Source organism: Leucoraja erinacea, chromosome 37 (genome assembly GCF_028641065.1).
Source record: "Leucoraja erinacea ecotype New England chromosome 37, Leri_hhj_1, whole genome shotgun sequence".
Lineage (NCBI taxonomy): Eukaryota > Metazoa > Chordata > Chondrichthyes > Rajiformes > Rajidae > Leucoraja > Leucoraja erinaceus.
In genome coordinates, this window is record NC_073413.1 from 1,343,177 (window position 1) to 1,369,005 (window position 25,829).

General features: G+C 47.1%; 1 protein-coding gene across 1 annotated transcript in view; it reads right to left on the bottom strand.

Annotated features, from left to right (window-relative positions):
• Positions 1-8,792: 8,792 nt before the first annotated feature.
• Positions 8,793-25,829, bottom strand: part of LOC129713739 (extracellular serine/threonine protein kinase FAM20C-like) — a 51,789-nt gene continuing 34,752 nt past the window's right edge. Inside the window, exons 9-10 of the mRNA XM_055663004.1 lie at positions 12,299-12,358; positions 8,793-10,321 (exon numbers count right to left, since the gene is read on the bottom strand). Of these exons, the coding sequence (XP_055518979.1) occupies positions 10,078-10,321; positions 12,299-12,358 (304 nt within the window). The 3' untranslated portion in view covers positions 8,793-10,077. The remainder of the gene's footprint in view (positions 10,322-12,298; positions 12,359-25,829) is intronic.

Here is a 25,829-nt window from a genome sequence, read left to right on the forward strand (position 1 = left end):
CAGTCCTGCCATTCCGGGAATTAAACTTGTAAACCTGTGCTGCACTCCCTCAATAGCAAAAATGTCCTTCCTCAAATTAGGGGACCAAAACTGCACACAATACTCCAGGTGTGGTCTCACTAGGGCTTTGTACAACCTCAGAGGGTCCTCTTTGCTCCTATACTTGATTCCTCTTGTTATAAAGGCCAACATGCCATTCACTTTCTTCACTGCCTGCTGTACCTGCGTGCTTACCTTCATAGACTGATGTACAAGGTCCCCCAGATCCCGTTGTACTTCCCCTTTTTCCAACTTGACACCATTTAGTATTTAGAGCAACTAATGATGAACGGATACCGGTATACCAGAACCAAGCACAGTCAGTCAATGAGGAAAAAATATGTACAGAATCAAATCCAGAATCAACACATTTACCCCAGGTTGGTAACCCTTGCCTTAATAGTAGGAGAATGGGTGTGGAGTTAGAGAGACCTGGGCAGAGGATTAGGATCATGGAATGAGGATCAGGCTGTCTGTAACATTTACACCATTTATTGGTGTGAGTTGAGTATCACTAGCAAGACCAGCATTTAATGCCTGTCCCTAGAAGGGTGACAGTCAGATAGCTTTTTGAGTTGGTGGAGTCTGATGTAATGAAGGTGCTGCCTTAAGGGCCAGTCCCACTTTAACAACCTAATTCATGACCTCTGCCGAGTTTGCCCTTGACTCATACTCACAGCATGGTCGTCACGAGGTCGTAGGTAGGTCGTAGCAGGCCGTGATACTAGTCATAGGTACTCGTGGCATCAAGTAGGTCGGGGCGTTTTTCTAGCCTGATGAAAAATGTCCACGAGTAAAAAAGGTCGTGAATTAGGTCGTGAAAGTGGGACAGCCCCTTTAGTGCTGTTGAGCAGTTTCTCCAGAATTATAATGAATGGGAGAGTAACATGAATGCTGGAATTCTAAAATAGGAAGAGATAAAGTTGGAAAGTGAAATAAAAACAGAAAATACTGGAAACCTGCCTGTATTGTACTGTTTATTACAAAAATAATAAACGTTTTCTCTCTTTTTCCCTTTCTGATAAAGGGTCTCGGACTTGAAGTTTAGAAATACAGCGCAGAAACAGGCCCTTCAACCCGAAACCTCGCCCATTCCTTCTTTCCATAGATGCTGCCTCACCTGCTGAGTTACTCCAGTATTTTGTGTCTACTGCCTATTAAGTATGTTTTGTCCAGGATAGTATCAAGCCACTTGAGAATTGTTGGAGCTGCACTCATCCCAGGCAAATGGAGAGCATTTCCCCGCGTACTGACTTCAGGCTTGAAGAAGGGTCTCGACCCGAAATATCACCTATTTCCTTCGCCCCATAGATGCTGCCTCGCCCGCTGAGTTTCTCCAGCATTTTTGTCTACCATAGGCTTGTAGATGGTGGAATGTCCTTGGGATGTCAAGAGAGAAAGAAAGTTGTTGTATCAGGTCAAGAACCCTTCCTCAGAACTTAAAACGAGCCTGCTGTGAGTCAGCGAGGAAGAGGGGTGGGAATCTGGTGTAGACCGAGGTTGTCAAGTACTTTAATAAACCAGCAGATGGCGAAAGGAGCAAAAATGAATCAAAGGCCCTGCCAGGTCTTGGTTCATCCCATTCTTTGCTCTTCAACAGCTTCCCTACAGCTGTCACCCAACAATGTAAAATGTTTCATAGAATATAGAATGATTGCAAGTAAGGTGCTGTGAGGTAAAAGATCAGCTGTGATCTTACTGAATGGCTTAACCAGCATGTCGTAGCCATTTAGCTTACAATACAATACAGTACAGTACCATTTATTTGTCATTTGAACCTCACATGAAGTTCAAACAAAATTTGGTTTCTGCAGTCATACAAGAAAAGAACCAAGACACACACCAACACAATTTCCACAAACATCCATCACAGTGAATCTCCTCCTCACTGTGATGGAAGGCAAAGTCTTGCCTCTCCCCTGCTCTCCATTCTTCTCCCGATGTCAAAGCCCCCCGACGGGCGCTAGCAAGTCCGCGTCCATTCAAAGCCGCGCCGGGCGATGTAAGGCCCCGCTCCAGGTCACTTTCAACCCCGCAATTCGGGCGGGAGAAGTCGCCGTTGCCGGTGCCCCGCAAAGCGGTCTCCCACCGGGGACCCGCGAGCTCCTGGTGTCACCATCCACCGGAGTCGGGTCGCAGCCGCGCGCCACCGCAGCTCTCCACGCTCCGAACTCTCCGCGCTCCGAAAACCGGCCAGCTCCACGATGGTAGGTCCGCAGCGCCGCAGGCTCCGTGACTTGAGCCCCCAGGTCATTCCGGTTGGAGGCCGCTCCACGGCGCTAGGCCCCAACGACAACGGAGACCCGACAGGGAAAAGGTCGGGTCCCCGTGCAGGGAAGAGATTTAAAAGCTTCCCCCACCCACCCCCCGCCCCCCACACATACAAAACCCACTACAAACAATACCCTCAACTGGACAAAAACATTAGAAAAAGACAGACAGACTGCAGAGGCCACTGCGATGTCGGTCGAGCCGCCCACCTGAAGTTTAACTCAGTATGTTAAAACTTGAAACAGTTATCTTTAAATTTTAGGTAGACAAAAGTGCTGGAGAAACTCAGCGGGTGCAGCAGCATCTATGGAGCGAAGGAAATAGGCAACGTTTCCGGCCGAAACCCTTCTTCAGACTGATCGGGGGCGGGGGTGGGCGGGGACAAGAAAGGAAAAAGGAGGAGGAGCCCGAAGGCTGGGGGATGGGAGGAGACAGCAGGGGGACTGAGGAAGGGGAGGAGACAGCAAGGACTAACAAAATTGGGAGAATTCGATGTTCATGCCCCCGGGGTGCAGACTCCCCAAACGGTATATGAGGTGCTGTTCCTCCAATTTCCGGTGCTGCTCGCTGTGGCCATGGAGGAGACCCAGGACAGAGAGGTCGGAGACGGAGTGGGAGGGGGAGTTGAAGTGCTGAGCCACCGGGAGGTCAGCTTGGTTATTGCGGACCGAGTGGAGGTGTTCGGCGAAACGATCGCCCAACCTCCGCTTGGTCTCACCGACATAGATCTGCTGACATCTAGAGCAGCGGACGCAATAGATGAGGTTGGAAGAGATGAAGGTAAACCTCTGTCGTTTTAAACCTGTCTGTTTTAAAGATGTCCAGGTCATTATCCCTGAGTTCTTCCATAATTTTGGAGGATTTGCCCCAATAACTTACAGACCTGGTCACATGATTATACCCTTGGATTTAATTTTAACCAGAGAGATTCTGTCCTTCCCTGCTGACTGACCCTCTGTGTTCCACCAACACTTTATTTTTTGCTCAACATTTCAGCAGCTGCCATCTCGTGGGTTTGCTCGAGGTCCATGGCCTTTTTTCCCCCATTTCTAGTGTACAGGAGTGACCTTGAGCTTCCGGTTGCCTGTCTCTTTAATTCTCCATCCCACTTTGACCTGAGCCAATACACTGTTGTAGTGAAGCTCACATCCATACATCAGTCTGAAGAAAGGTCTTGACCCGAAACGTCACCTATTCCTTCTCTCCAATGATGCTGCCCGTCCCGCTGAGTTACTCCAGCATTTTGTGTCTATGTTCGATTTAAACCAGATCTGCAGTTCTTTCCTACACACGCACACACAAGTATATATATGTGTATGTGTGTGTATGGTTGGGCATGTGTATATATACACACAGACACACAGAACTTTTTATCTCGTTTATTATATTGTTTTGGTCCACACCTGGAGAATTGTGTACAGTTTTGGTCTCCCAAATCTGAGGAAGGACATTATTGCCATAGAGGGAGTGCAGAGACGGTTCACCAACTGATTCCTGATTCCTGGGAAAGACTGGATAGACTTGGTTTATACTCTCTTTCTAATTTAGAAGATTGAGAGGGGCTTCTTATAGAAACTTACAAAATTCTTAATCCCACTTTGGACAGGCTGATGCCAATTGTTCCCGATGTTGGGGAAGTCCAGGACAAGGGGGTCACAGCTTAAGGATAAGGGGGAAATCCTTTAAAACCGAGATGAGAAGAACTATTTTTCACACAGAGAGTGGTGAATCTCTGGAACTCTCTGCCACAGAGGGTAGTTGAGGCCAGTTCATTGGCTATATTTAAGAGGGAGTTAGATGTGGCTAAGGGGATCAGGGGGTATGGAGAGAAGGCAGGTACGGGATACTGAGTTGGATGATCACCCATGGTCATATTGAATGTCGGTGCAGGCTCGAAGGACCGAATGGACTACTCCTGCACCTAATTTCTATGTTTCTATGTTTCTATGTTTACAGTGTACAATGTTTACCTATTCTGTTGTGCTGCTGCAAGTAAGAATTTCATTGTTCAATCTGGGACATGACAATAAAACACTATTACAAGATGCAAGATACATTTATTTGTCACATGTACCAGTTGGTACAATGATATGTGTTCACCATACAGCTATACGAGTAAAAAAGAATAGACTCCAACATAAACATCCCCACACAGCAGAATCAAAGTTTCCCACTGTGAGGGAAGGCACCAAAGTTCAGTCATCTTCCTCTGATGTTCTTTGATGTTCACCCGTGGTCGGGGCCTCCCGAGCCCGCCGCAGTCGCCGCTACGGGCGGCCCGATGTTCAGGCCCGCTCGCCGGCAACGATGGAACCCCGACATCGGAACGGGAGAATAACCTCAGCGTCTTGGAGCTCCGAATCGGCCACTTCCTACCGGAGTCCTTGGCTCCCAAAGTCCACAGGCCGCGCTGGGCGGAGACTCTTGAGTCAGCTCCGGGGACAACATCTTGCATGTTGCTGCTCTCTGAACTTGACGTTGAGTTCTGGTATTTCAGATAACCAGATAAACTTTCCTGTTTGTGTCAGAGCTGGACAGCTCTGATGTTAAGTCATTCACCGTTGCCATGGCTACTGAGCCTTCCCCATATTCTATCTTGGATTGAATTCCCAGCAACTGCTGTGTTCTGTCTCTGAATTCCAGAATATTCTTTTACTTTGTACCTTATCTATCTAACCGTCCTTGTTCATCTCCCAACAAGATGTATCAGGTGGAAAACATGTTCTGCAACTTAACCGAGACATTCTCTCTATCCTCTCCCCCCCTTCTATTCTCTGCAAATTAGAACACTTTTTATCTCAGTTTGCACCCCAGCGGTAAGAACTTTGACTTCTCTAATTTCAGGTAGTCCCTACTTTCTCCTCCCCTTCTTAGCTCTCCCTCAGCCCACTGGCTCCACCTCTTCCTTTCTTCTTCCCACCCCCACCCATCACATCAGTCTGAAGAAGGGTTTCCATCCGAAACGTCTCCTATTTCCTTCGCTCCATAGATGCTGCCTCACCCGCTGAGTTTCTCCAGCATTTTTGTCTATTTTTTTATCTCCAGTTTTGATGAAAGGCCATTGACTTCGTTTCGAGACACAGCATGGAAACGGGCCCTTCGGCCCACCGAGTCCCTGCCGGCCATGGATCACCCATTCACGCATGTTCCATGTCATCCACTCCTTGCACACTAGGGGGCAATTTACAGAAGACAATTAATCTACAAACCCGCACGTCATTGGGACTTGCGAGGAAACGAGCGCCCGGAGAAACACACAAGTTCACAATGAGAAGTGCAAACTCCACACAGACAGCATCCGAGGTCAGGATCGGACCTGGGTCACTGGCGCTGTGCCAGCTGCGTCACTGTACCTCCCCACATTCTTATATGAACAGGTTATACCTGTTATTAATGTTAAATGATCAGCTCGACATAGATTACAAGACCTACACCAAATCCAAACCAATTAGGAGCAGACGAGGGCATTCGATCCAATTTGTGATCCCAGCTACCAAGACAGACGTGTACAGCAATTCGTTCTTCCCCCGCACAATTAAAGCATGGAATAATCTCCACCCAACTATAGTTCTGGTATCACATCCTGGCATCACATCACTCCAGTCCTCAAACAACTTCACTGGCTTCCCATCTCCCACCGGATCACCTACAAAATCCTGGTCCTCACCTACAAAGCCCTCCACCATCTGCCCCCCCCATATCTCACTAACCTCCTCTCCCCCTACCAACCCTCACGGTCCCTCAGATCCACATCAGCCAGTCTCCTCTCCATCCACAAGTCCAACCTCCACAGTTTTGGGGACAGAGCCTTCTCCAGGGCAGCTCCCAGACTCTGGAACTCCCTCCCCCAACTGATCCGCAATTCCGTGTCCCTCACCATCTTCCAGTCCTGCCTCAAGACCCATCTCTTCACCTCTGCCTATCCTTAGCCCCACGTCCCCCTCCCTTTTCATCTGTGCTTGAATTGCCTCATATTGTGTTTTGAATCGAATTCTGTCTTTAATTTGTGTACTAGTCATGTCTCTACTATTTATTTCATTCCGCTTACATGTTTTTCCTCCACTTGCTAAATTTTTGTAAGGTGTCCTTGAGATTCTTGAAAGGCACCCATAAATAAAATTTATTATTATTATTATTATAGTTATAAAACCAGATGCAACTAAATTTAAAGTAGCTCTTTCTTCCCAATAACCCTTTCTGGCTTAAGTCCTCCCTCCACCACCTCCAGTTTAAATTCCACTTGGAATATTTTGGAGGAACAAGAAACCAAGAACCAAGAATGTAATCCTGATCCCTATGTATCAATATCATTGTTATGTTTATCATTCTTCTTTTTGTTTTGTTTTTTGTTTTGTTTTTGTTTTTGGGGAAAAAAAGCTTATAAAAAGATTTTAAAAGAAAGAAGGGAATATACTAACATTGGGGGAAGTCTATAAGATTCAGATTCAGATTCAGATTCAGATTCAGATTCAGATTCAATTTTAATTGTCATTGTCAGTGTACAGTACAGAGAATTCATTCGATGAATTCCTGAAATGAGCAGGCTGTCCCATTATGGGCAGCAACATAAATTAGATGTAATGCAATGAAAAGGAACTGCAGATGCTGATTTATGCCAAAGATAGACAAAATGCTGGAGTAACTCAGCGGCTCAACGATGTACAGATTGGTTGGTAAGCAAATGGCACGTTGAACTCAAATTTCACCGCACCTTAACTTGTACATGTGACAATAAACTGACTTGACCTTGCAACCTTGAACCTTGAACTTCAATACAAGATGGTTGGGGTTTAGAAGCAGACTTGATTGGATAGCACGCAAAACAATGTACTTTGAGGCAAGTGGCAATAATGATCCTATACCTAAAATACTTAATGAGGAAGTAGATTTTTGAATAAAGTCAGGGATTTGACGGCTATACAAAGAGGAGTTGAGGCCTGGGGAAGATCAGTCATGATCCCACTGATGATGAAGGTGGCTTTAGAGGCTTCATATGTGTTCATGTTAGATACACAGAAACATAGAAAATATGTGCAGGAGGAGGCCATTCGGCCCTTCGAGCCAGCACCGCCATTCATTGTGATCATGGCTGATCGTCCCCTATCAATAACCCGTGCCTGCCTTCTCCCCATATCCCTTGATTCCACCAGCCCCTAGAGCTCTATCTAACTCTCTCTTAAATCCATCCAGTAATTTATCCTCCACTGCCCCCTGTGGCAGGGAATTCCACAAATTCACAACTCGCTGGGTGAAACGGTTTTTTCTCACCTCAGTCTTAAATGGCTTCCCCTTTAAGTCTTAAATGGCCTCCACTATGTTCTTAGCATGTACGTAGTCTTATTCTGCAGCTTCATATTAGCACATAATTATGCCATTCCCACAATTGAGTCAGGAGTGGTCCATTAAAAAAAGCACTTACGCGATTCTTTTCGGCGACTGCTGGCACCCGTCACAGTCGCAGCAAGTCGCCGAAAATGTTCAACATGTTGAAATTCCAGTGGCGATCAGAAAAACAATACAATACAATACCATTTATTGTCATTTGAGCCTCAGTGAGGCTCAAACGAAACTCTGTTTCCACAGCCATACAAACAAAGACAATTTCCTACAGACATACACACAATTTAATTCACACAAACATCCATCACAGTGAACCCACTGTGATGGAAGGCAAAGTCTTTTCTCTCCCCTGTTCTCCATTTCTCTCCCGATGTCCAAGCCCCAGGCGGGCGATGATAAGTCCCACGGCCATTTTAGGCCGTGCCGGGCGATTTACGGCCCCGCTCCCAGTCTAAAAGTCACAATGTTGGAGCCCCCGGCGGGCGCTGTAATGTCCCACGGCCATGAAGCCGTGCCGGGCGATGTACGTCCCCGCTCCGGGTCGTTCCAACCCCGCGACACGGGCTGGAGAAGTCGCGTTGCGGGAGCTCCGGGAAGCGGTCTCTCCCCCCGGACCCGCGAGCTCCCGATGTCCCAGTCCACCGGACCTGCGGCTGCATTGCTGGAGCCTCCGAGCCCCAGGAGTCGGTCCGCAGCAGCGAGTCACCACGCTCCGAGGCCGGCCAGCCCCACGATGGTGAGTAGTCCGCAGCTCCGCAGTCTCCCGAGCCCCCGGGTCGTTCAGGTTGGAGGCCGCTCCACGGTGCTAGACCCCAACGACAACGGAGACCCGACAGGGAAACGGTCGGGTCTCCCGGACAGGGAAGAGATTTTAAACAGTTTCCCCCTCCACCCCCTCTCGCCCCCCACATATACACATTTAAAACCAGTGTTAAAAAAACACCAACACTACATTTAACTAGACAAAAAATTTAAAAAATTTTAAAAAAGACAGACAGGCTGTAGGGGCCGCTGCAACGGGTGAGTCGCACCGCCAAAGCTGCGACTCTTTGGGCGACTACTCACGACCATGCAGGTGTCACGTGTCGACATGACGCCTGTATGGTCGTGAGTAGACGCCCAAAGAGTCGTCATTTTTTCTGGGGGTCGCCGCTGCGACTATTAACAGGTGCCGGCAAAAGATCGCGTAAGTGGGACAGGCCCCCTACAGATCCAGGGGATTACAGATTGTGACAGAATACTATTCTATTGCTGCTGGCATCTCACACAGTCTCATTGATCCTCTTTTCAATTGTTGCAATTCCAATGATGTAATGCGCTCGCAGTAACGCCCTACTGAGTGCAATAGGATATGTTGTTATTCACACAGCTACCTCACTATGTTGCAATTCTGACAATGCAGCATCCTCTTACTCAAACCTCCATACCGCAGCGCTCAGCACTGCGCTGTTGACAACGCTGTCTTGCAACAGTGAAGTGTGGGGAGGGGAATGGGAACCAAAATGGCAGGGTCTAACAATCCGAAGATGGGATGTGGTTTAGTTTAGTTTACTTTAGTTTATTGTCACGTGTGCCGAGGTACAGTGAAAAGCAAAGATCCTACAGCGAGCAAGATGGTCCACTCGACGAAAAAGACGTAGTACGGTCATGGGCAGATTCATGGGTAATTTTCAGCCCCATTTCCGTAACCGGCTTCCGTCTCCGCACCAAAGATCCCGTAGCGGAGCAAAGATACTAGCGCGGAGACGGAAGCCGGTTACGGAAACATCCTCGTAAAAATAAAAGTTCTTTGGTAAAAATCTTCTCCTCATTTTCAGAATTATAATTTATTAACACAAACTGTTCCCCCACAACGTTGATTACACTGCGAGTCGGGTCGGGTCGGGTCGGGTTACTGAAATGGATGAAAAAAAGGCCCACGTTCCGCTCCGTTGCGTACTACACGTCAGCCCATTGCATTTAGAAAGAGTGGTCTATCTTGCTCCGCTATAGGATCTTTGGTGAAAAGACTTTGTTGCGTGCTATCCAGTCAGCAGAAAGACAATACATGATTACAATCGAGCCATTTACAGTGTATAGATTACATGATAAGGGAATAATGTTTAGTGCAAGGTAAAGCCAGCACAGTCTGATCAAGGATAGTCCGAGGGTCACCAATGAGGTAGATCGTAGTTCATGACTGCTCTAGTTGTGGATGTAGTGCAGGTATTCATGTTAAGCAACATTGCTGCAAGAATATCACATCAGGCGATGAAACAGCAAAGGAAACCTTTATTTAAACAGATAAAAACCATAGCTCATCCTCAAATCACTCGCAGGGTCTTTACAAAGCTTGAGTGCATGGAGCATTTATAACTTGAAGGTTGCTGCTTATGGCCGTCTTGCCCGGGGCCTGCTAGCACAGACCACTGGACTGATCCTCCCTGCTCACTGCTGAGCCGCTGGCCAGGGTTTCATGTCGTTCTGCAGCACGCTGTGTTCACCGTGTTGCTTGATGCAGTGTGCGGTGGTCTGCAGGACGGTGAGCAGCCTGCGGTTGAGGGCGGCCAGGTGAGGCTCGGCCAGGATGGGAGAGAGCGGGTCAGCCCGCAGCGATTCCCGCATCACATCGCTCAGCCTGTAGGCATCGCTGGCCAGAAGCTGCAGCCGGAGGAAGGTGCTTCTCCGGATCCTGTCAAACAAAAAACCCATCACAGAAACCCGGCTCGGCATAGAACCACTTCTGCCACTAGAACCACTTTGAGGCAAAGATCCTACAGCGAGCAAGATGGTCCACTCGACGAAAAAGACGTAGTACGGTCATGGGCAGATTCATGGGTAATTTTCAGCCCCATTTCCGTAACCGGCTTCCGTCTCCGCACCAAAGATCCCGTAGCGGAGCAAAGATACTAGCGCGGAGACGGAAGCCGGTTACGGAAACATCCTCGTAAAAATAAAAGTTATTTGGGAAAAATCTTCTCCTCATTTTCAGAATTATAATTTATTAACACAAACTGTTCCCCCGCAACGTTGATTACACTGCGAGTCGGGTCGGGTCGGGTCGGGTTACTAAAATGGATGAAAAAAAGGCCCACGTTCCACTCCGTTGCGTACTACACGTCAGCCCATTGCATTTAGAAGGAGTGGTCTATCTTGCTATAGGATCTGTGGTTTGAGGCAGAGGCAACTGGAGATGCACGGTGGCAGTGCACGGTGGCAGTGGAGAGACGGGTGGGGGGTGGAGGGTGGAGTGGGGGCAATTGGCATTTGAGGGGCTTTTAGATAGGCGCATGAAAGTGTTGGGATATGGAACAAGTACAGGCAGATGAGGTCAGTTTAAGTTGGCATCATGTTTGGCACAAGCATTGTGGGCTGAAGGGTCCACTTTGTGCTGTACTGTTCTAAGTTGTCGTTGACTGGGCGTGATCGTGGGGCAGGTCAGGGGGGGTTATTGTGCAGGCAATGGCGAATGTGAAGGAAGGAACTGTTTACACTGAAGATGGACACAAAATTCCGGAGTAACTCAGCGGGTCAGGCAGCATCTCTGGAGAAAAAAGGATTAGGTGACGTTTTGGGTCAAGCCCCTTCTGCAGACTGAGAGTGGGGGTGGGAGATTGCAACCTTCACGTGGTCCGCCCTGTTTCGACGAATGCAATCAAACTGGTGTGCACAATCAAATAAAGATCAAATAGAACAAGTTGTCCCACAACTTTAGGCTGTGCACGCCATACGCAAGAAGAGGAGGACTGAGAGTCAGGGGAGAGGGTGACCAGAGGTGTGAAGTGTGTCTAGTCACCCTCTCATAGAAACATAGAAACATAGAAATTAGGTGCAGGAGAAGGCCATTCGGCCCTTCGAGCCTGCACCGCCATTCAATATGATCATGGCTGATCATCCAACTCAGTATCCCGTACCTGCCTTCTCTCCATACCCTCTGATCCCCTTAGCCACAAGGGCCACATCTAACTCCCTCTTAAATATAGCCAATGAACTGGCCTCGACTACCCTCTGTGGCAGAGAGTTCCAGAGATTCACCACTCTCTGTGTGAAAAAAGTTCTTCTCATCTCCGTTTTAAAGGATTTCCCCCTTATCCTTAAGCTGTGACCCCTTGTCCTGGACTTCCCCAACATCGGGAACAATCTTCCTGCATCTAGCCTGTCCAACCCCTTAAGAATTTTGTAAGTTTCTATAAGATCCCCTCTCAATCTCCTAAATTCTAGAGAGTACAAACCAAGTCTATCCAGTCTTTCTTCATAAGACAGTCCTGACATCCCAGGAATCAGTCTGGTGAACCTTCTCTGCACTCCCTCTATGGCAATAATGTCCTTCCTCAGATTTGGAGACCAGAATTGTACGCAATACTCCAGGTGTGGTCTCACCAAGACCCTGTACAACTGCAGTAGAACCTCCCTGCTCCTATACTCAAATCCTTTTGCTATGAAAGCTAACATACCATTCGTACCCTGACTCTCAGACTGAAGAAGAAGGTCTCGACCTGAATCGCCACCTATTTCTTTTCTCCAGGCAGCGGTGAGTTTGGTCACTGGTTCATGCATTTGTGTCGGGTACAGGCAAGTTCACTACGTGGCTGCTTCTCTCTGGGCCTTATTGTCCAGAGCTGCTGCAGCTCAGCAGAGAATATACAGGAGGATTGAACGTGTGACTTACCTGCAGCACTGTTGGAGAGGCGCCAGGATAGAGACCTCGTCCCGAGAGTGCCTTCCAAACCTTGTAAGCAAAAGCAGTAAACAGATGCATCACAGATACTCATCTCCTAAAGCCGGCTATGCATTCGCCATCAATCTCTGTGGCGGTCACGGTGGCGCAGCGGTAGAGTTGCTGCCTTGCAGCGAATGCAGCGCCGGAGACCCGGGTTCCATCCCGACTACAGGTGCTGTCTGTACGGAGTTTGCACGCTCTCCCCGTGACCACGTGGGTTTTCTCCGAGATCATCGGTTTCCTCCCACACTCCAAAGACGTACAGGTTTGTAGCTTAATTGGCTTGGTATAAATGTAAGAATTGTCCCGAGTGGATGTAGGATAGTGTTTATATGTGGGGATCACTGGTCTCACACCACAGAGTGAAAATAAATGACCCCTCAGGTTCCTATTAAATCTTTCTCCTCTCACCTTAAACCAATGTCCTCTGGTTCTTGATTGCCCAACCCTGGGTAAAAGACTGTCAATTCCCTTCATGATTTTTTAATACCTCTATAAGTTCACCCCTTAGCCTTCTGCGCTCCAAGGAATAAAGTCTTAGCTTGCCCAGCTCAGGCCCTTGAGTACAGTCAACATCCTTGCAAATCTTCTAGTGGGTGTTGGATAATGGGTATATCCCTCATGAGTGTAGGATAGTGGGTGTATTCCTAGTGAGAGTAGGATAGTGTTAAGTAAAGTAAGTAATTAAGTTTATTGGCCAAGTATTGGCATACAAGGAATTTGCCTTGGTGCTCCGCCCACAAGTAACAACATGACATACAGTGACAGTTACGAATGACTCAGAAACATAGAAACATAGAAACATAGAAATTAGGTGCAGGAGTAGGCCATTCGGCCCTTCGAGCCTGCACCGCCATTCAATATGATCATGGCTGATCATCTAACTCATTATCCCGTACCTGCCTTCTCTCCATACCCCCTGATCCCCTTAGCCACAAGGGCCACATCTAACTCCCTCTTAAATATAGCCAATGAACTGGCCTCAACTACCCTCTGTGGCAGAGAGTTCCAGAGATTCACCACTCTCTGTGTGAAAAAAGTTCTTCTCATCTCGGTTTTAAAGTGCGGGGATCGCTGGTCGGCTCGAACCTGGTGGGCCAAAGGGCCTGTTTTCCGCGCTGTATCTCTAAACTAAACTAAACTAAACTAAACTAACTAAACCAAACTAAACTAACACTACACTACACTAAACTAAACTAAACTAAACTAAACTAAACTAAACTAAACTAAACTAACTAAACTAAACTAAACTAAACTACACTAAACTAAACTAAACTAAACTAAACTAAACTAAACTAAACTAAACTAAACTAAACTAAACTAAAGGCAATGGATACAGCAAGGTCACTCGTGCAGTAGTACTGAAGACTTGTGCTCCTGAGCTTGCCATGCCTTGGCCAAGCTGCTCCAGTACAGCTGCCACTCTGGCACCTAACCAACAATGTTTAAAATGATGCAGCTGTGTAATATCCACATGCAGGACAAGTCTAACCCAGTCAATCACCACCCGTCGGTCTACTACTGGTCATCAGCAAAATGAAGCAGCTCTATAGGACTTTGATCAGGCCACATTCGGAGTAGCAGTTCTGATCGCCCTATTACATGAACAGAGTGGAGGCTTTGGAGGGGATGAGGAGGAGGTTTACCAGAATGCTGCCTGGATTAGAGGGTTTCATCTTCAGCGAGAGCTTTGATAAACTAGGGTTTCTCCGGATCATCGGAGGCTGCAGGGAGACCTGATAGAAGTTTATAACATTATGAGAGGCATAGATAGGATAGACAGTCAGAACCTTTTTCCCAGGGTGTACTGTAAATGTCCAACACCAGAGGGTGTAGCTGTAAGGTGAGAGGGGGAAAGTATAACGGAGATATGCGGGGCCAAGGGCCACAGTTTAAGAATAAGGGGTAAGCCATTTAGAACAGAGACGAGGAAACACTTTTTCTCGTGGTGAGTCTGCGGAATTCTCTGCCTCAGAGGGCGGTGGAGGCAGGTTCTCTGGATGCTTTCTAGAGAGAGCTAGATAGGGCTCTTAAAGATAGCGGAGTCAGGGGATATGGGGAGAAGGCAGGAACGGGGTACAGATTGGGGATGATCAGCCATGATGACATGGAATGGCGGTGCTGGCTCGAAGGGCCAAATGGCCTACTCCTGCACCTATTGTCTATTGTCTATTGGCAAGTTTTTTTACGCAGAGGGTGATGGGAGTCTGGAACTCGTTGCCAGGGGTGGTAGTGAAAGCAGATACGATTGTGGCAGTTAAGAAGCTTTTAGATAGGCACTTGATTTGCACGGAATGGAGGGATATGGATCACTTGCAGGCAAATGAGATCGGATCGGCTGGGCATCATGTCAGCACCAACATTGTGGCCCATTCCTGGGCTGCACTGTTCGATGATGGAAGCCGCAATCAATAATGCCCAGCAACGGCCTGGGGCTCATGTTGTCCACCTCCCTGTGGAGAGTGAGCCCTGTCATAGAAACATAGAAACATAGAAATTAGGTGCAGGAGTAGGCCATTCGGCCCTTCGAGCCTGCACCGCCATTCAATATGATCATGGCTGATCATCCAATTCAGTATCCTGTACCTGCCTTCTCTCCATACCCCCTGATCCCCTTAGCCACAAGGGCCACATCTAACTCCCTCTTAAATATAGCCAATGAACTGGCCTCAACTACCCTCTGTGGCAGAGAGTTCCAGAGATTCACCACTCTCTGTGTGAAAAAAGTTCTTCTCATCTCCGTTTTAAAGGATTTCCCCCTTATCCTTAAGCTGTGACCCCTTGTCCTGGACTTCCCTAACATCGGGAACAATCTTCCTGCATCTAGCCTGTCCAACCCCTTAAGAATTTTGTAAGTTTCTATAAGATCCCCTCTCAATCTCCTAAATTCTGGAGAGTATAAACCAAGTCTATCCAGTCTTTCTTCATAAGACAGTCCTGACATCCCAGGAATCAGTCTGGTGAACCGTCTCTGCACTCCCTCTATGGCAATAATGTCCTTCCTCAGATTTGGAGACCTGTCAACTGACCTCACTCAGCCGAACGACAACAAACAGAGACAGCAGCAGCGCCGCAACTTGGCGCCAACCCGGAGCATGCGCCCTTTTTCGGGCGGGCACCTACGGATGTCGAACCGGATGGCATCACCCTGCTGCGGACTTCTGCTGCCTCAAACGCAAGAAGAAGAAGCACCAACCTGCTCATTGATCAGCCATGATCACATAGAATGGCGGTGCTGGTTTTTTGCTAGCCCTTGTTGCTGTCTCCTCCCCTTCCTTAACCCTCGATCTGTCTCCTCCCCATCCCCCTGCCCTCGGGCTCCTCCTCCTCCCTTTTTCCTTCTCCCCCCCACCCCCCGTCAGTCTGAGGAAGGGTTTTGGCCCTGAAACGTCGCCTATTTCCTTCGCTCCATAGATGCTGCTGCACCCGCTGAGTTTCTCCAGCATTTTTGTGTACCTTCGATCTTCCAGCATCTGCAGTTCCTTCTTGAACAACCTGCTCATTGAAGTTTGGTTTGGCTCCCACCAAAGTCACTCAGCTCCCGCCCTCATTACAGCCTTAGGCCCAACATGGATGAAGGAACTGAGTACAACAGGTGAAGTGAGAGTAACTGCCCTTGATATCAGGGCAGCATTCGATTAACTATGGCATCAAGGAGCCCTGGCTAAACTGGAGCGGGAGGGGGGGGGAATCTCTGCTGGTTGGTTTCATACCCAATGGCGCAGCGGTAGAGTTGCTGCCTCACAGCGAATGCAGGGCCAGAGACCCAGGTTCGATCTCAACTACGGGTGCTGTCTGTACGGAGTTTGCAGGTTCCCCCCGTGACCGCGTGGGTTTTCTCTGAGATCTTCGGTTTCCTCCCACATTCCAAAGACGGACAGGTTTGTAGGTCAATTGGCTTGGTAAATGTAAAAATTGTCCCTAGTGGGTGTAGGATAGTGTTAATGTGCGGGGATCGCTGGTCAGCGCGGACCCGGTGGGCCAAAGGGCCTGTTTCCGTGCTGTATCTCTAAACAGTGTGGGTCAGGAACTGTAGGAATGGTGAGGGCTATAGCAATGGTGAGGGCAGAAACTCTAAGGACGTGACATAGAAACAGACATAGAAACATAGAAATTAGGTGCAGGAGTAGGCCATTCGGCCCTTCGAGCCTGCACCGCCATTCAATATGATCATGGCTGATCATCCAACTCAGTATCCCGTACCTGCCTTCTCTCCATACCCTCTGATTCCCTTAGCCACAAGGGCCACATCTAACTCCCTTTTAAATATAGCCAATGAACTGGCCTCAACTACCCTCTGTGGCAGAGAGTTCCAGAGATTCACCACTCTCTGCGTGAAAAAAGTTCTTCTCATCTCGGTTTTAAAGGATTTCCCCCTTATCCTTAAGCTGTGACCCCTTGTCCTGGACTTCCCCAGCATCAGGAGCAATCTTCCTGCATCTAGCCTGTCCAACCCCTTAAGAATTTTGTAAGTTTCTATAAGATCCCCTCTCAATCTCCTAAATTCTAGAGAGTATAAACCAAGTCTATCCAGTCTTTCTTCATAAGACCCCTGGATGAATGCTCGAAGAGCTGGATGCGGCAAGGATCTTGGCAGCTGAATACTTGGGTGCCATGGACATTGTGGGTTTGCCTTTTATTCATAACTGGATCCTGCATCTCTTCCATGGAATAATGTCTATTATTATCCATACTAAACACTCCCATCTCATCAGATCAATTGGAAGAACTGTCCCAACCTTCACTGTCAACTATTTCTTCTCCAGAGAAGCTGCCGAACCAACGGGGTAACTTTATTTGCATCTTTTACCGCATCTGCAATCGCTTGTGTCTGCCTCCACATCCATCTCATGCCAGCTATCTGGACATACCCATCAGTCTCATTCCCCCACAAATCTCCCTGCAATGCTTTCACTCATCTATCAACTTCCCTCAATTACTGACAGTGGTTCCTGAAAGTGGTTTACTTAAGAGTCAGAGAGCACAGAAACAGGCCCTTCGGCCAAACTCATCCAAACCAACCAAGATGTCCCATCTAAGATGGTCCCATTTGTCCATATTTGGTCCATTTCCCTCTAAGCCTTTCCAACTATGCACCTATCCAATTGTATTTTAAATATTGTTATTGTACCTGCCTCAACTATCTCCTCTGGCAGCTCCTGCCACATAACCACCATCTTCTGAGTGAAAACAAATGACCCCTCAGGTTTATTGCCATAGAGGGAGTGCAGAGAAGGTTTCACCAGACTGATTCCTGGGATGTCAGGACTGTCTTATGAAGAAAGGCTGGACAGACTTGGTTTATACTCTCTAGAATTTAGGAGAGTGAGAGGGGATCTTATAGAAACTTACAAAATTCTTAGGGGTTTGGACAGGCTAGATGCATGAAGATTGCTCCCGATGTTGGGGAAGTCCAGGACAAGGGGTCACAGCTTAAGGATAAGGGGGAAATCCTTTAAAACCGAGATGAGAAGAACCTTTTTTCACACAGAGAGTGGTGAATCTCTGGAACTCTCTGCCGCAGAGGGTAGTTGAGGCCAGTTCATTGGCTATATTTAAGAGGGAGTTATATGTGGCCCTTGTGGCTAAGGGAATCAGAGGGTATGGAGAGAAGGCAGGTACGGGATACTGAGTTGGATGATCAGCCATGATCATATTGAATGGTGGTGTAGGCTCGAAGGGCCTCGGTGAATGGCCTACTCCTGCACCTAATTTCTATGTTTCTATGTTTCTATTAAATCTTTCTCCTCTCACCTTAAACCAATATCCTCTGATTCTTGATTGCCCAACCCTGGGTAAAAGACTGTCAATTCCCCTCATGATTTTTTAATACCGCTATAAGTTCACCCCTTAGCCTTCCGCGCTCCAAGGAATAATGTCTTAGCTTGCCCAACTTCTCCCAATAGCTCAGGCCCTTGAGATCAGGCAGCATCCTAGAAAATCGTCTTTGTACTATTTCCTATAGCAGTCGACCTGAACCTGGACCTTAATTCTTAATTCCGAACAGAACAATAATTTGACCATAGGTAGACACAAAATGCTGGGGTAACTCAGCGGGTGAGGCAGCAGCAGTCTCTCAGTCTGGTATGGCAGTTGTTCTGCTGCTGACCAGAAGGCACTACAGAGAGTGGTGAGGACAGCGGAGAAGATCACCAGATCACCCCAACCTGCAATCCAGGACTTATACTCATCTCGCTGTCGCAAGAGAGCAAGCAATATCATCAAAGACACCACCCACCCAGCACACAAACTGTACACTCTCCTACCATCTGGCAAGCGCTACCGCAGCATGCGGGGCAAAACCACCAGATTCAAAAACAGCTTTTTCTCTCAGGCCATCAGACTACTCAACACACTCAAGAAAATTCCATGAACATTACACAAACAAAGACCAACTGTCTGTCAAAATAACTTTAACTCAATGTCTGCAGTATGATATTTGCACTTTTGCACTTTTCTATATTGCACCTTTTATCATTGCACCTTAATAACATACCTCAAAATTTTACTACATTCTGGCACACTGTGAATATTTTAAATAATATATATTGTCTATCTTATTGGTATATTGTCTGTCTGTGTTATAAATATTACTTGCACATTTGGAGTATGGGGAAACGCAATTTCAATCCAATTTATTTTGAACTTTGAACTTTGAACATCTATGGCTAGAAATAATGGGTGATGTTTCGGGTTGAGACCATTCATAGATACATAGAAACATAGAAAATAGGTGCTAGGATGAGGCCATTCGGCCCTTCAAACCATTCATTGTGATTATGGCTGATCGTCCCCAATCAATAACCCGTGCCTGCCTTCTCCCCATATCCCTTGATTCCACTACCCCCTAGAGCTCTATCTAACTCTCTCTTAAATCCATCCAGTGATGTGGCCTCCACTGCCCTCTGTGGCAGGGAATTCCACAAATTCACAACTCTCTGGGTGAAAACTTTTTTTTCTCACCTCAATCTTAAATGGCCTCCCCTTTATTCTAAGACTGTGGCCCCTGGTTCTGGACTCGCCCAACATTGGGAACATTTTTCCTGCATCTAGCTTGCCCAGTCCTTTTTATGGTTTTATATGTTTCTATAAGATCTCCCCTCATCCTTCAAAACTCCAGTGAATACAAGCCTAGTCTTTTCAATCTTTCCTCATATGACAGTCCCGCCATCCCAGGGTTCAACCTGGTGAACCTACGCTGCACTGCCTCAATCACAAGGATGTCATTTCTCAAATTAGGAGACCAGAACTGTACACAATACACCAGATTCTTCAGACCATGGTGGACTGGGAAACTATAGTAAAAGGTTTGGCAGTAAGCCAGCAATGCTTAACATTTAAAGAACTAATACAAAGTTTATAATAGATTTATATCCCTTTAAGGCACAGAAATGCAGCTGGAAAAGATAAAGATAGATTTAGGTGAAAAGAAAAGCTTACAGTATTTTCCAGAAAAAGCATTAAGCCTGGAGATTAGGAACAAATCTGAATGCAGCAGAGAAGAAACAATAAATTGATAAGGAAAAGGAAATATGTGAACAATCCAGCAAGAATGAGTAAAAACGCTATAAAAAGCTTCAATAGATATGTGTATTTTTACAATACTGGTGAGATTTCAGCACAGAACATTAAAAATGTCATATCTCCACCATTTCAAGTCGTATGGTGTTAATTTTTTCAGGGATTGTTACTCAAATGTGCAAGCGATAGTAGAGATTAAATCAAGTTAGGAATTAAATTAATTCCCTGATTCAACTAGTTTGTATCTCAAAAATATCAATTTTTAGGACACCAAAAATGTGACATGCTTTGTCACAATGAAATAAAGACTCAATTTCTGCATTCATTTCATTATAGTTGAAAATATTTGCAAGTTTGTTGCTTTGCAGAGATGCATGTTTCACAGTAATACGCAAAACTTTTGATGATAAGTGCTCTGAATTCAAAGAGTGTAAAATGCCCCTGTCCCACTTAGGAAACCTGAACGGAAACCTCTGGAGACTTTGCGCCCCACCCAAGGTTTCCGTGCGGTTCCTGGAGGTTTTTGTCAGTCTCCCTACCTGCTTCCACTACCTACAACCTCCAGCAACCACCTGCAACCTCCGGGAACCGCACGGAAACCTTGGGTGGGGTGCAAAGTCTCCAGAGGTTTCCGTTCAGGTTTCCTAAGTGGGACAGGGGCATTAGTTACTCTTGGTGTTCACCCTATTGTAGCGTAACCACTGTTACACCACAATGGTAAATTTAGACCAAAGAACTTCCCAAGCAGATTGAAAATGTTCTAGTTTGACACGGGGTCCTAGGAGGTCTTTGTAACTCTCCTTCATGCTCGAGAGTAGTCCCCGCGTACTCGAGGCCTCAGTTAGGTCGCGGCGTATTTTTCAACATGTTGAAAAATCCCCGCAATACTTTTTGTACTCGTAGGTTTAGTCGTAGTAGGTCGTCATGTTATTCGTAGGTAATCGACGGTAGTCAAAGGTAATGGAAGGTAGTCGTAGATAGTCTTCAACATAGTCGAAGGAGGTCTTCAACACAACATGGCTTTCGACACTGGCTGAGACTTTGTTCCTGTTTTAGTGCTTTTAATGTCTTTTAATTTTTACTGTTTTTATAGTCCTGTCGTCTTAATGGTTTTAGTAGTTTGTAATAACTTTTTGTTGACTTTTTCTTGTACAGCACTTTGTGGTAACTGATGTTGTCTAAAAGCGCTTTATAAATAAAGTTATTATTATTATTATTATTAATTACTATTTTTTTTTTTTCAAACTCTTCTAAACTCTTCTAAACTCGGCAATTAGGTCGCCGCAGTGGGACAGCCCCTTAACTAGTGGAGCGTGGAAGGAACTGACGTAGGACATCGGCACCTCACAGTGTGTTTCAAGGATTTGGTCGGGGAGATTAAGTGCAATGTGGGTGACCGCTGCAATACGGTCATTTGGGAAATGGAAATTTGCCTTATAGAATTCACGCATCACTACCCGAAAATTTACGGTACACAATAAAATGTGCTCTCATGGGATTTGTGCGGGAAATTGCAAATAGACACGTTTTTTCATCTTGCATTTGTTAACGTTTGAGCAGGTGACACGGTTCGGCATTATGGAAAATCCCAATCCCGATCACTTTTCTGGGAGTGCACCTTGCAGCCCATCCCCACTTACATGCCTGCTTGCCCCGCATTTGCTGATGATACAAAGTTGGGCGGCATTGTTTCCTTGTGAGAAGGATGCAAAAAACAACCTTCAGTGGAATACAGGAAGCCTTCGTGAATGGGCAAGGACATGGTTGATGAAATATGATGAAAAAAATTCTGAGGTCATCTATTTTAGAAGGGAGAAAAACAAGAGCAGTAATGTACAAGAAGGAACTGCAGATGCTGGAAAATCGAAGGGAGACAAAAGTGCTGGAGGAACTCAGCGGGTGCAGCAGCATCTATGGAGCGAAGGAAATAGGCAACGTTTTGGGCCGAAATGTTGCCTATTTCCTTCGTTCCATAGATGCTGCCGCACCCACTGAGTTTCTCCAGCACTTTTTTCTACCTATGTTTTTAATGTAATGGTTTGAAAGATATTTATAGAGTGATACAGCGTTGTAATCGAGTGCCTCAGCCCAACTTGCTCACACCGACCAACATGTCCCATCTACATTAGTCCCACCTGCCTGCGTTTGGCCCATATCTCTCTAAACCTGTCCTATCCATGTACCTGTCTAAATGTTTCTTAATCATTGCGATAGTCCCTGCCTCAACTCCCTGCTTCCAGCAGCTCGTTCCATACAACCACCACCCTTTGAAAGTTTATCCCTCAGATTCCTATTAAATCATTCCCCCTTCACCTTAAACCTATGTCCTCTGGTTCTCGATTCCCCCACTCTGAGCAAGAGACTCTGTGCATCTACCCGATCTATTCCTCTCATGATTTGTTCTGAAAGATCTGGGTGAACCATAGTGAAATACAGGCACAAGCATTAAGTGAAAGGGCATAATGTGTGTTGGCTTTTACTATAGAAGGTTTTGAGTCCAGGAATACTAACATTCTTCTGTTAACTACAAAAAGTAGTAAACACTGCCCAGTCCATCATCGGCTCTGACCTTCCTTCCATCGAGGGGATTTATCGCAGTCGCTGCCTCAAAAAGGCTGGCAGTATCATCAAGGACCCACACCTTCCTGGCCACACACTCATCTCCCCGCTACCTTCAGGTAGAAGGTACAGGAGCCTGAAGACTGCAACAACCAGGTTCAGGAATAGCTCCTTCCCCACAGCCATCAGGCTATTATACCTGGCTCGGACAAAACTTTGATTATTAATAACCACTTTCTGTTATTTGCACTTTACCAGTTTATTTATTCATGTGTGTATATATTTATATCATGGTATATGGACACATTTATCTGTTTTGTAGTAAATGCCTACTATTTTCTGTGTGCTTAAGCAAAGCAAGAATTTCATTGTCCTATACAGGGACACATGACAATACACTCACTTGAACTTGAACTTAATATGTAGAATCCTGGTAAGAATACACATCTGGAAGAGTGACCACAGGTCTGATCTCCCAAACGAAGGAAGGATATAGTTGTAGGTACACAAATTTGCTGGAGAAACTCAGCGGGTGCAGCAGCATCTATGGAGCAAAGAAAATAGGCGACGTTTCGGGCCGAAACCCTTCTTCAGACTGATGGGGGGTGGGAGGGGAGAAGGAAGGAAAATGGGGGAGGAGGAGGAGCCCGAGGGCGGGGGGATGGGAGGAGACAGCTCGAGGGTTAAGGAAGGGGAGGAGACAGCAAGGGCTAGCAAAATTGGGAGAATTCAACATTCATGCCATCAGGATGCAAGCTGCCCAGGCGGAATATGAGGTGCTGTTCCTCCAATTTCCAGTGTTGCTCACTCTGGCAATGGAGGAGACCCAGGACAGAGAGGTCGGATTGGGAATGGGAGGGGGAGTTGAAGTGCTGAGCCACCGGGAGTTCAGGTAGGTTATTGCGGACTGAACGGAGGTGTTCGGCGAAACGATCGCCCAACCTCCGCTTAGTCTCACCGATGTAAATCAGCTGACATCTAGAGCAGCGGATGCAGTAGATGAGGTTGGAGGAGATACAGGTGAACCTCTGTCACACCTGGAACAACTGCTTGGGACCTTGAATGTAGTCGAGGGGGGAGGTGAAGGGACAGGTGTTGCATTTCTTGTGGTTGCAACGGAAAGTGCCCGGGGAGGGGGTGGTACGGGAGGGAAGGGAAGAATTGACAAGGGAGTTGCGGAGGGAGCGGTCTTTGCGGAAGGCAGACATGGGGGGAGATGGGAAGATGTGGCGAGTGGTGGGGTCACGTTGGAGGTGGCAGAAATGGCGGAGGATTATGTGTGGTATTTGCCGGCTGGTGGGGTGAAAGGTGAGGACTAGGGGGACTATAGTTGTGACTGAGGAAGTGTAACAAAGGTTCAACAGATTGCTTCCTAAGATGGAGGAGTTTACATTATGGGGAGAGGTGACCAAACTGTTCCTCAATCCTCTTGATTTGAGAGGAGTGAAAGATGGCCTCATTTAAATGTATTTAGTATTTAAGGGGCCTCTGACATGGTGGAGTGGGGATGATGTTTTGTTTGGCTTAGATATACAGTACCAGGAGTTACCATATCCATAGACAATAGACAATAGGTGCAGGAGTAATTCATTCGGCCCTTCGAGCCAGCACCGCCATTCACTGTGATCATGGCTGATCATCCCCAATCAGTACCCCGTTCCTGCCTTCTCCCCATATCCGTTGACTCCGCTACCTTTAAGAGCTCTATCTAACTCTCTCTTGAAAGCATCCGGTGAATTGGCCACCACTGCCTTCTGAGGCAGAGAATTCCACAGATTCACAACTCTCTGGGTGAAAAGGTTTTTCCGCATCTCCGTTCTAAATGGCCAACCCCTTATTATTAAATTGTGGCCCCTGGTTCTGGACTCCCCCAGCATCGGGAACATGTTTCCTGCCTGTAGCGCCTATCCATGTAGGCAGGTACATGGATAGGCCAAGTGTGCTGAGCTGCGAAGAAACTTAGTTCAAGGATACAGCATGGAAACAGGCCCTTCGGCCTACCACTTCCACACTGACCATCGATCACCCTTTCAAACTAGTTCTAAAGGGCCTGTCCCACTTGCATGCGATTGCATGCGTCTGGCGGGACCAAACGTGGTCGCTTGAGGCGTACGGGCACCGTATGGCCGCGCGAGGCCGGTCCCACTTAGAAGCGCGGAGGCGTATGGAGTTGTGCGGGGCTGGTCCCGAAATCGCGCGGGACTCCGAAAATCCTGCAATGTCTGAAAATTTTGAGCGCCAATCCGCAGGCGCATTGCGGGCGTACGCAGCGTCTTGACGGCGTACGCAGCATCTTGACGTCGTACACAGCATATTGACGGCGTACGCCTAGCGCATGGCGTTGCGCGATGACGTCACCGCCAGGCATGGAGTTGCGTGATGACGTCACAGCCCGACGCCGAAAAAATGCCCAGCTGATTGGTAGGTATGACACGAATGACATCACGCGCGAACTTAGCGTGAACATAGCGCGTACTTAGGGCGAACTTCGCGTGAACTGCGCTTCCGTTTGGTCACGCCAAACGCATGCAATCGCATGCAAGTGCGACAGGCCCTTAAGTTATTCCACATTTGCATTCACTCCCTACACACTAGGGGCAATTAGTAGAGGCCAATTAACCGATAAACCAGCACGTCTTTGTGATGTGGGCAGAAACCCATGCGGTCACAGACAGAACATGCATGGACCACACTGACAGCACCCGGGGTCAGGACTGTCAGGCAACAGTTCTACTAGTTGCACCTTGTGTCACGCCATCTTGCCCCAGATGGTGACAAATCGTTTAAGTCAATACTCGAAAGGGCTGCTCGGGTTCAGTCACTAATGGTGATTAATAGATTTTGGATATTAAAATAATTGAGGAAAGTGGTGTGACTGAGTCAGTACAAGGGGGCAAATGACTTTATTTGGTTTAGTTTAGAGATACAGCGCGGAAACAGGCCCTTCGGCCCACCGAGTCTGCACTGGCCAGGATCATTAACACAAGCCTACACACTCTAGGGACAATTTACACATACCAAGTATAAAAACCCAAGCCAATTAACCTACAAACCTGTACATCTTTGGAGTGTGGGAGAAAACTAAACATCTCAGAGAAAACCTACACAAGTCACGAGGAGAATGCGTAAACTCCATACAAACAGCACCCGTAGTCAGGATGGAACACGGGTCTCTGGCGCTGTAAGGCAGCAACTCTACCGCTGTGCCCCTGGGCTATCCCGACTTGCTCCGGCTTTGATTTCTTCAGTTTTTTATTGAATCCTATCTTTGATGTGAAACCTATGTCCACCTTTGTGTCAGATGCCTCTGTTACTGAAGCTGTCTCTCTTATTGTTGAATAATGTAGAACAGCAACAGCCCCTTCGACAACAATATGTGTGTCGAACATAATGGAGAATT